Below are 12037 nucleotides of genomic sequence, written 5' to 3' on the forward strand. Positions count from 1 at the left end.
AGTTCGCTTTCGTTCGTGTGAGTTTGACGCGCTGACCGCAATTCGTCCGCGGTGCATCCGATAACTCCTGATCGGTGCATCCTCGCCGCGGAGCCGTGTTCTCCAAGTTCTCCATTTATTCGGGATTCGTGCGCGCGCGGGCGCGCGATCCTTCGCGATGTGCTCCGAAAGGGTACACGAACTCCGCGGGGATCGTTGATCGTGATCAGTGCCGCGCGATCACGCGACTCTCTGTGATTTATCGATCGCGTGGTCCAATAAGGATAGATCGTACACAACGGTGCTTGTTTAGCTTCCTTACAGACTTTAACGAGACGCGGAAGAAGAGCAAGTCGTTTCAAGGCTGTAAGTATGTAATGCCAATTTTTTTCGAGAAACAAAAAAAAAAGAAGAGAGAAATATGAAAATTTACTGCGTGATACACGGAGCTGATTCCTCCCTCTTGAAGAGCCTCTCATAATTAACTGTTTTACGTGATTAGTTTTTACTCGACAATAATAAGTGTTTTTCTATTTCAATGCGCACATTTGAACGATATCAGAAAGAATCAGAATATATGAATTGCTGATCGGTAATAACATTATGAAGTTATACAAGTTGTCAGTGGTAGTCGTAAACAGTAGCGGAGTCGCGCGGTTGAATTTCTGCTAGATATCTCAAACTATTGTTTCCCATCGTTAATTGTAGGAAAATTAAAATGGAGATAATTGCTATCTTTCAAGAATATCTTACATTTCGCGCTAATAAACAGAGATACTCAAGTGGCGTTATTACGGCTTAAAGTTTCCAAGATGTATACATATGAGAAATATTAATATCTGATAATATTATATAATATTACCAGATATTAATCGAGTATTGAGTCACGTGAGAGATTAGTGTCCTTGCAAAAAAAATCGTCTCGCCTTATACGATTCGCTAACAATCTTGTAGCTTCGCTTCCGAATGTCGATTTGGAGAGCGCTCGTTGCGCATTTTGTACTCGCGTCTCCTATCTCGCTCGACGAAAATCACCGCGAAGCGATTCACGTAGGCACACGTGTTCTGCTCGCGCACTCGTTTCTCGTCTCGCGGAAAAACACAAGTTCAAACTTCAACGACGGGGAACGGTCGTAGCGGGAGGATTCCTTCTCTCGCGCGCAACGACGCGATCCTCCTCTGAGAACCCTCCGAGGTCGGGGGACGGTCGGGAAACTTGCTCGACCAGCTGCCGCCGCGCTGTCGCTGCCGGCGAGGCGGTCGCTCGACCGTTTCCGAGAAAAGCGAGAGGTTGCACTCCTTCCTCGTTGCCATCTTCGTGGTTACTTTGTGCGGTCGCACGCGACCCTGAACTTCCCCGCGCTGCTGTAAGAGACTTTTGACATTCACACGCGATTCACATGCGCCACGCCGCGCCGCGGGGAGCCGGGCTCGCATCTGTCAAACGCAGATGGTAGCGCGAGGGCAATCAACGATGCTCGATTAACGATTTCTTCCTTCTCCCCGTCCCGCATTCGTTTCCCTAAGATTAATTGTGTTCGCGCGAGACTGTCAGACTTCGCTCGATCGATCTTGCTTAAGATCCATGTTCACGCATCAATTTTATCGATATAAATCCATCTTTTAAAGCGTGTTTACATTAGTTTACGTTAAATATACTGTAGAATCTCATAAATAAATTGATTTAATGATAAAAGTGAGCTATGAACACGGATCTATAAGTCCTCCGTGATTATATCTCTCGTGTCACTTATAAGTTGCGTGCTCGTAAAAAATCCACACTTTTTTGTTTTACTTTTTTATTCTCTCTCTCTCTCTCTCTCTCTCTCTCTCACACAGATATGATCTGTTACTTTTCAAACTCGAGAGATGTAATTACTAAAAAAATATTCTATTTTATATATCAAATGCCTCGGGTATCTCATAATTCATGTTTATTTTTTTTTAGCGACCGTGAACTTAATTCTGCCCCTCGAGAGAGATAATGTGTCGATGTTTATGCGGAAGAATTGATTGTTGAACAAGGTTTAGTACTTTAAATCATTTTCCTCCTCCTTGTCTAAACTTCATTTGCAATCCCGCATTGATGGACTCAATAGTATTCGCTTGTTGATTAATGTACAAGTCAACAAGGTCCAAGATCAGTAAGGATCAACAAAATAAGAAGGACAGACGGAAAAGTTGACGCACACGCTTGTTACTTTTTTTAATTGCGTTTCAAGACGCGATGACGCCAGTCCGATACTTAATCTTTTTATAGTCTCGTCGTAAATACATATATTGGACGTTTTGACGTTTAGCTCATAGATTTGCAAATATATATACAAAGATCTTCCTTGTGCATTTTTATTTCGTACATGCGGTTTTATATGCTCTTCACATTGACTCGATGAAACATTAAATTGCAAACTCGATACAAAAAAGTATTAATAGCTCAATTCTCTAATTATACTTGATCGCAATATATATACATATACATATATATGATTTACGTAATTCCATGACGTGCTAATTGCAACTTTATACGCTCGAATCTTCGTATGCGTTGATTTAATCTTTTTGAGAAAATTTATTCAGTTCGCACCTCGTGTGAATTAAGTAATCCCATCGATCTTTCTCCGTTCGACGCCAGCGGAGAAAAATCGATTCGTTTCGTCACGATTGTCCCTCGATATTCGACGTCAAGCGGCCAGCGGCCTTGAACTCTGAACCCTGCTTGACTTCGAGATCTTGCGCGGGAAATTAAACGCAGGCATTCGGGGGACTCGGGTATTCGTACGCGAGACACTTGCGCAAGATTGAATTTGAAAGCGAATATTCCTCGAATCGAGCCTTCGGGACTGAAAACGTCCTTCCTGAAAGTGTCGTCTTCAAACGATACCGTTTTTTAATGCGCGGCGTTCCGTTATTAATCGACGACACTTATTACTTCCGTGCCAATTCTGGCGCGAGATATCTGTGCCTCGCATGGAAGGATATTAATGAAATGGGACTTACATTACCGTCTTGCAGTTGCGTTGTCGCGTTGTCGCAACAAAATGCTGCCTGCCGTAACAATTATGTGCCAACGACACTCGCATATTCGGACGACAGGTCGCGCCGCACATATTAATAACCGGATCGCGGATTTTCACCTGAATACGCGCGTTGTGAAGAAGCGACGCAACGCGCCGCTCGACGGAGCTCATTGTTGCGAACTCATTGTTGCGTGCATTAATCGTTTGACTTGACGTAAAAATTAACTTTTGAATTTTATTTATAGCAGTTTGATTTATAACAATTGCCCAGACACGCACCGTCTCGGTTTTTATAGCTTCATTAATCACAACAATGACAGTTTGGCTTGACACAAAAATTAACTTTTGGATTTATTTATAACAATTTGATTTATATTGCAATTCCGCGGATACGCATGCCGTCGCGCTTTTTATAGCTTCATTAAACACAACAAAAGTCTCATTACTTTACGTTGCTTGGCAGACCGTTCGAGCGACGGTACGATTGTTATTGTCCATCAAGAAAACAATTGATAAAAAAGATTATTATTGATGATATCGCCTTAATTGTTTTTACAGTGCGCCGCGATGTGGAAGTGATGAACTTTAATCGCCGTCGGCGAGACACTTTGATTTGTTAGCGTGATTTCATTCGAATGCGCATTAAAAAAAAAAAGAAGAAAAGAAGGTATCATCAAGTCTGTGCGTGTCGAACGCGGGGCAATTGTTACGAAATGATTCGGGTTTATTCGGGCGCCGTAACCCGTGACCGTAATCGTATAACTGTACACCGCGCGCGGAACCATGAGTGAAAGTGCGCCGTTGTGTTCGCGGAGTGTTAATAAAGCGAAGCTGTGGGCGCGCGCGGACCGGAATGCCTCCTTTTTTTTTGCGCCTTTCCGCAGAACTAGAAGTTCGCGCTCGCAACGACCGATATAAACGGCAATAACCGGCTCGTGATTCACGGTCACGCGGGGAATGAATGATGGTCAAAAGAATAAGCGTTTCCACGACGATTACAGTCGACAAAAACTATGCAAATTAATTAATATTACGTATTTGTCTCGCTATTTGCATATCGATTAGCGAAAGTTCGCAACTTTGTTTACGATCCCCTATGTGTGACCGCGGGCTTATCTGAAGAGGAAACGCGGGTGAATAATACGTTTCGCGAACGTAAGTGTGCCGAGTGTATCATAAACATTCCCGATGGACACTTCGATGAATTTAAATAAACTTAATGGAGTTTTATTAACTGTTATTCGCTGCCGATATTAGAATTATTTATTAGGCTGCATCTATTAGGATTTATTCGACCGTATCCTCTCGCTTTTACGAAAACGAGACCTTAAGTGTGACAAAGAACGCGATCCGAGAAGCATTATGCTCTATAGAGTTCTAGAGAAAGCGCACGAGATTTCAGAGAGCACACCGTACAGATAATTTGTTATGCATGGCTTTGATCTTATTGATTTGATTATATATTTGCTAAACTCTCGACAATATTTATCGAGCCTCGTCGCAAAGTGCTCCTCAAACGTTTCTATATTTGTGTTCCATTAGCAGCAAAACATAATCTATTCATGTGACACTCTGCAGAGTGTCGGGTAAATCGCGTCAATCTTCACGAGGAGGCGATACTTCGGGAAAGAACAAGTAAGAGATGCGAAATGAGTTTTTCATTGACGGAATAATTCCGTGTCGAAAAAATGATACAATAATAACATACTTCCTTTTCATTTCGTTCTCTCCCAGGAATTATCTCCTTACTAGTTGCAATTACTAGTTACAATTTACCGGGTACCAGTGTATTTGCACGGCAGCCACGAGACGCAGACCGCATTGCAGAATTTTTAGACGGACGCACGCTTGTATTTTCGTTCACCGCCAATCGTTACGGCCGCGGTAGTTCTTCGTAAGTGCAGCCGCATCGTCTGCGATTACATTAATGACATACTCCTGCACGGGATTAGCAAATCAATAATTACTACGGATCTTCGTTATCTCACGAGGGTGGGGGAGGAACTCATGTAATCGTACATGAATGACCGGTCGTCATGTACGCGACTGCGAATGCTGATTAATTTGGAGGTCACGCGATTAAGAAGAAGAAAAAGAAATCGGCAGAAATAAAATGCGGCATTGGATCTGTCTCCGCGGTTGCCACGATTTGCAATTTCGTCAGAACTCCTGTAGTTTTTTTTATGCAGAATTATTGCAGCTGTTCGATTGTTTACGCATAATTACGCAACAAGTCTTGACGAAGAAAAATATAATATTTATGCTAATCTCTCTTCGCTAATCTCAACGTGATTCGTTCTTTCAATGCAGACTTTGAAACATCCTGTACTATTATTAATCTATACGTTTTAATAATTTTACAACAAATTTACAAACTGAAATTAGTTGCGGCTAATAACCGGAAATAAATGGCCCTCGTATTTCTCTCGGTCCTCCTGCGCCGCGTTGCTTTGCATTCGTAATTTCTCCCCGGAAGGAGATTGATGCAGACAGGACATTTATTTCTGATACGCATTTTATCCTTGCACGAGAACCGCCGCTCGGTTCGCTGCTCCATATCTCTGTAATGCATCCTGTCGTCGGTGCAGCACGCGACAGAACAGTACGCATTTCCGGCGCACCGATGCAGCTGCATCGACGGACACGCAAATTAGTCATGCCGTTCGTATATGTATGTATATATATTTCGCGTTGAATCTCGCAGTACAAACATTCCATTTTCGATATCGGCAGATAAACATAAATTTTATCCCTCCCACACTTCCACGAGGCGCTGCTTTCGTAACGCTTTCATAACTTTTTTTTTTTTTTCGAATTATCGTAATCAAGTTTGACTCCAGAATTGACGAGGTGACGCTAGCGCGCGTTGCAGACACTAATTTTTGCAATTGCTTCGAACGGCAGCGGAGTTTTATTTCAGATAAAATATTTTCGGATAATTAAAACGGACTTTACGGAACGTAGACCCTCGCCGAGCGGCTCGCAAGAGAGCGCGAAATTCGGCACTGTGTTCCAAAGTTCGGCAAACAGGACTAGTCGAGTTCGAATCGCGTGTTGGATAGGACGATCGACAGTGCGGATCTCCGGTCACACGATAGGATAATAAACAGTTCCACATGTCTTATTGAAATATCGGATTCTTCCCGGCGTGGCATCAAACGGTCGATGGGGACGGCTGTTTCAGCGGAAAGATATCGCGGTGAATTTCTAAAAAAATGTTTGCCTTACACATATCTACGTATACATATGTATCGTAATATAAATAACTAACACCGCGCGATAACACGGCCACGACAATCGGAAAGCACGCGTAAACAATGAATTTCGTTTCGCAAAGCGAATACATTGGAATAAAATATTTTTGTACCCACGGATATCGCAAGTACGGATATTTAATTCGGCTGTCAGTCGATCTCGCTCCGTAACTCTTTATATGCGGCAATTTCGGAGTGCTTATTTTACCCCGGCGTATCCCCGGATGCCTGAATTCGCAATGAAAGTGGATTCGCCGGTGCTATTCGCATGATTGCGCCGCTTAGTAATGGATACGTATAAGACGTGAATGCAACTCTCCGCGGCCGGCCGGTCGGCGGCGGTGAGAAATTTTCAGCTGTTTCTTCATGCGGCGATAAAATTTTCTGATAGATCACCATTCACCGGCGGCATTTTTCCGAGTGCACTCGGGTTCAAGTGGATTCCACACATTTTCGAGCACTCTCAGAACGGCAAAAGTATATACGCCGCGGCTTGCACGCGAGCTCGCAAAACTTTCCATTGTATCGCGCAGGAGGTTTTCGGTGCAGTTTTACAAGCGAGAGATCTCGCCGAGTTCGTACGCGCCTGTCGAGCACCGTTAGGAATTGTTGCGATTTCGAATGACTTTTTCTAACGAGACGATCATAGATTTGCGTAAAAAAAGAAAGTCAATTTATAAAATGTGAATAAGCGGATGTATTTGTTAAATTGCAATAATATTTTATCTTGCAGCAAAGATCCAGTTATCCGATTTTTCCTATAAACATCGAGATTTTTAATTTATTAAAAATATTATTGTTTAATATTACATCAATATTGTTTATATTTTTTCTCTGTTACAGCTTGTTTTTTTCTGTTGAAATATGTTCGTGCGAAAAACATCAGCCCAGTAAACCGAAAAAATATATTATTTCCCTCGCCTTATTTAGGCAATCATAGGCTTGAACATAAGATAGTAGTTGTAAGGTCATCGGGATTGATTTCAAACGTAAACAAGTATAGGAATTTGTAGAATCGCGTGAGTGAGAACACATTTGTGGAATTTCATAAAAATGAATAAGGAAAAGACGTTATATTAAAGATTAATCCTTGAATTTTTCAGTAGACAACATTAGATAATTTAAATCACTTCATCGTTTCGTATTACATTTAATTGCAAATCAGCTTGTTTAGTGTATTAAAATCTTGAAATAATTTGCAGCGTTAAACGGTGTTATTCGCGGCTGTTAAAAATGAGGATCGATCAGCTAGGGCTTCTTCTATGGAAGAACTACATTGTTCGGAAGCGACAACCGGTAAGCCGACTTAATGGGATATCTGCTTAATAATCGCTCTGTCAAGTAGATCCGATCTAAATCGAGTATGACATAATTTTAGGGAATACTGGCTCTAATTTTTCTCTGGCCGATATTGGTTTTCATAATTCTCTACACGGTGCGTGACAATGTCGATCCCGAGTACCATCCGACGTGTCAGTTTCCCGCGAGGTCGATGCCGCAGGATGGGCTTCTGCCGTTCGTGCAGAGCTACATATGCAGCGTCGGGAACCCCTGCGATCCGCTGTCGAAGTACGAGGAGGTGCCCTCGTACCAGAACTCCACGTTAGTTTCGGACGCGGTGATTGTATCGTAAATCCGTTAAAGATTCAGGAACGCTCACTCTCTTTTTTTCTTTAACTATAAATAGCTTGGGGCCTTTAGTCGTGGAACTGCAACCAATGCTCACTAACAAGACGATTATCTCCGCCGTGGAAACGTTGCCGCAAAGTATCCAACTGTTGAAGTCGATGGCGCAAATACTCACCAAGCCGGAAATCAAGGCACTCTTCGGTACGATTACACCGCAAAGATTACATCGAGCTGAGATTTAACTTGATATGATTCGGTAATTAAATGTTTGAATATGTCTCGACAGATAGGGGAATCCGTTTGGGCGACTTGTTCAACAATCACGAGCAAATTAAGAACTTACTCAAATCTCACATGCCGCACGCAAGGGACGGTTTGATCGACGGTTTATTCGAGTCATCCGTCAAATTGATATACGTGAGTAATTAAGTATTTGCTTAAACAGACATTAATTGGATATACGATATTAGTATACGATACAAGAATTACTTAAACGATTTGTATTGGCAAGTGGGCATCTTTTTTTCTCAAATTTATCTTCTGCAGCGCGAAAAAATTATTTTTATCAATTTCTATCTCCTTTATAGTTAATCCAAACTTTCGGTTCGTCTAATATCGACGGCGTCATTTGCTCCCCGGACAGCCTGAAGAAATATTTGATTGTACCTGAAGAGGAGGATGTCACGGAGATCTCGAATATCCTTTGCAAAATCGATCCGCTATCAATACCCGATATTCTGGAGAATCTTTCGAGCCATCTGGACTTCAGTGGTTTACTGGAGATGGTCGATCGCGCGATGGCGAAATTTCGCGAATACAATTTCTTCCACGATCTGAAGCGAGCGACGGAGACCATCCTCGATCTGAAGACAACCAAGAAGTACATACCCGAGTACTTGAGAATCCGCGAGTGGCTGCCGAAAATAATCTTGGTCTTTCAAAACGTGACCTTCAAGGAAATTGATCTGGATTTGTGAGTTTCGTCCCTAAAATCCATTTCTTCAAAGTTCCCCATTAAATCTCGCGAAATTATATTGATAATTCTCGAAGGATATGAAACGTGACGCTTTAATTTCAGCTTCAACAAAGCCCTCGTGGTTCTCGATCCTGTATTTGAATACGAACGAAATTGGCCGATCGCGCGGAGGGGATTTTTGAAAATAAACAAACTGCTGCGGATGGTGAAGGAAATCGTGAAGAACCGCAAGGTCAATTCCACAGATGATGACGACTTCTTCACCGTGATGAATCGGTTGCGCGGGACTATATCAACTTTCTCCTCGAATCTGGATAATTACGACAACATCACGCAGATATTAGATCTGTCCTTTCTGATCCTGCAGGATGGTATCCGACTTACTAATAAACTGCTGGATCGCCACGAGAGTGATTTTGAATTGCAAGTATCTTTTCTTTAGACGCACAAGGTAAACTAATATCCAACTGTCTGTAATAATGCTTAATTTTTAATTCTTAGAACTGCTAAAGTCTTCGACGGGCTCAGAGACTTCTTTTCTACTAACATTGTAAATTCGATTACGTACGTTGTATCGTTGATGGACAATATCGTGCAAATGACTCATCACGTTGCTATACTTCACGAAGAAACTTTGGAGAGATTATACGATATCTCTAAAAGACACCATAATTTGATCCAAAAGATACTCACAAATCTCCAACCTACTGCATACAGAACGATCGTTCGGTCTTTCTCCCAATTAGATTTTGTAGAGGTTTGTTATATTTATTGCAAGATTCTATTATTACACTTTTCTTTAAACAATTTAATGACGATTATCTTTAAATCAGGTTAACAAAGTTATGCTTTACCAAATTTTTCTTACAGCGTTTCGTAGATTTTATTAGGAAGAGAAAACCCGATGAAGTGTTTTGTGAAGCGGACACAATGAGAGAGATATTCGAGAATTACGTCGAGTTTCAAGTTAATTCCAACGAAATAAAGGAATTATTCTGCGGCGATGAGGGAAAGAAATTCATCGCTGACGTCTACGACAGTTTTGAATTCGAGAAATTTGGGAAAATCGTATGTATAGATTCGCAATTGACTGGCGGTCAAATATTAATTTGTGTTTTAATTTCATGGTTAATTAAAGGAGTCGTAATTTTCAGGTAACGAATACTTTATCGACCATGGTCAGCATGGCATTCAAACAAACAGTCAGGATCGACAGTGCGAACTTAACATCCGTTGTGAGGAATATTAAAGGATTCGTGAGTTATTTAGACTCGCGAAAAGTAAAGTACTTAAACTGGAGCATTTTTCATACCAGCGACGAATGGAAAAAAACTTTCAACGACATGCAGTTTCAAGGAAGATTAGATATGTGAGTAAGGAAAGAACATGTAAAAACCCCAGGCAACTGAGGCAATTATATACATGTTCAGATAAACTGTCAATGTAAACAATAGATATTCTATAATTCATTTGGCCCATTTTGTTTTTCCTAATTATATTTACGTACAAAATTACTTCTAAGTAAGAAATAATCGAACTTGTCTCTAGTACTCGAATAAATTGTTTTCCATAAATTATGAAATATTCTAACTTCGTGCATTAACTTTTTGTTTTTCTTTAGCTTGGGAATTCATCTGAGCATAGCGAAGATGCTGGGTTTTCGCAGTTTGTCGTACGCGTCCATCAAGCCAGATCTGGAAAATATGGACCTGATAGCTGAAGTAATTTTGCAAGATCTACGAAATAATCCTACCAGCTTGATCGGGGAGGTACGCCGACGGGAAGCTGAGTTAATCGAATCGTTTTATCTCACCATCACGGATAAAGAGAAGGTCGGTTCAAAATGCTCATTAAATCCCATTTCGGTTCTTAGAAATTCCGTATAATACAATTGATACTTTTTAGTAGATTTCAATATCTCAATCTCGGTTAAACAGACGTTGCAGATCCTGGAGTATTCTAATTTCACGCGATCGTACTGTACGGAGCCGAATTCGCCGGATCTGCTAAATTTTCCTAAGGAGTCGAACAGCACGATTCTCAAGGAAGCGACGTGCTATCTATCGAAAATCGTGCAAAGGAATCTGGAAATAAACGTGACCAGCATCGAAATTGAGGAGGCCATCTACCGGCGGAAGGAATTTAATTGGACGTCCTTTAACGAGAAGGTAATCGAGATCTACCAGTACGTCGATACCCTGGTGCACCAGGAGGATCTACATTACGATTTGAAGAAAATCGAGAAACTGAAGCAGAACTTCAAGTTCTCGTGGATGACGAACGTAACGGCGAAGGACACGTGGGAGATCAGGTAAGAAATACTTTCAACGCGTCTCGCGCAATTCGCAATATATGTAAGTATATCTATACACGCAAGGATATCATTTACAATTTACCGTCACGCGTATACACGCCGCGCCAGGATTTGATCGGAATATAAATGATCAGTGACACATTACATATGTCTGCAGCGTAGGTTTAATCTGCAAGGTCTTCGACGTGATGGAGAGTCCGCTGTTCGGGATCCAAACCAAGAAAAATTGGCGAAACATTTACGGGCTCGCGTGGGCGACCTCGGTGATCTTCGACAATATCGAGAGGATCGTCGATCAGATCCAGCAGCACGATCACGTGGCGAAGCTTTCCGACGTTTTGCAGGAGATGCCGCAGACCGAGATACTCGTCGGCACGTTCCTAAGAAATTTATCCCCGGTCATCCTCGACATGGTCGACATGATAACGCTGCGGCCGGTGCCTCTTGTAAGTGACGTTTTCCCAAATATATTTGCTCGATTAATCTCAGGGGAAACCAAAATTCTACGAAGCGTATCGTGATGCGAATGCCTCTTGCCATTAGATATCGTCTCTTGAGGATTACAAGGAGCGTGAGGTGATGTGGCCTTGCATCATGAACGAAAGCGTTGGCGCTGCATTAGAATTGAGAAACGGAAGTCGGGAAGTCATTAGAGAGTTCGAAAGAATCGCATGCAACCCAAGTGCCTTTATCAAAGAGTGGAGAGAGCAGCCGGTGATAACGAGAGTCCGAAAAATTGTGAGTTTCCACTTTATTTAATTATTCGTTTATTAATTAACGGGGCTTCATAATTTATAAGTAATAAACTATCTACTGCCGAATAATATAAATTTACTAATGAAATGTAAAAAAATAACAAAACAAAAAT

General features: G+C 41.6%; 1 protein-coding gene across 2 annotated transcripts in view; it reads left to right on the top strand.

Moving 5' to 3' along the window:
• The window catches only part of LOC105447955, a 50003-nt gene continuing 37966 nt past the window's right edge, over window positions 1-12037 (top strand). The window contains exons 1-14 of one of the 2 annotated variants that reach the window (XM_011686286.1): window positions 1-345; window positions 7453-7546; window positions 7629-7852; window positions 7938-8080; window positions 8166-8296; window positions 8467-8852; window positions 8958-9278; window positions 9357-9612; window positions 9726-9923; window positions 10010-10224; window positions 10477-10687; window positions 10793-11166; window positions 11327-11615; window positions 11713-11907. In XM_011686286.1, coding sequence (XP_011684588.1) covers window positions 7484-7546; window positions 7629-7852; window positions 7938-8080; window positions 8166-8296; window positions 8467-8852; window positions 8958-9278; window positions 9357-9612; window positions 9726-9923; window positions 10010-10224; window positions 10477-10687; window positions 10793-11166; window positions 11327-11615; window positions 11713-11907 — 3006 coding nt within the window. In that variant the 5' untranslated portion in view covers window positions 1-345; window positions 7453-7483. Of the gene's footprint in view, window positions 346-1823; window positions 6196-7452; window positions 7547-7628; window positions 7853-7937; window positions 8081-8165; window positions 8297-8466; window positions 8853-8957; window positions 9279-9356; window positions 9613-9725; window positions 9924-10009; window positions 10225-10476; window positions 10688-10792; window positions 11167-11326; window positions 11616-11712; window positions 11908-12037 lie in introns of those variants that run through there. The other variant, XM_011686285.1, reaches the window with a different exon arrangement.

This window comes from Wasmannia auropunctata, unplaced genomic scaffold (assembly GCF_000956235.1).
Source record: "Wasmannia auropunctata unplaced genomic scaffold, wasmannia.A_1.0 LD336090.1, whole genome shotgun sequence".
Lineage (NCBI taxonomy): Eukaryota > Metazoa > Arthropoda > Insecta > Hymenoptera > Formicidae > Wasmannia > Wasmannia auropunctata.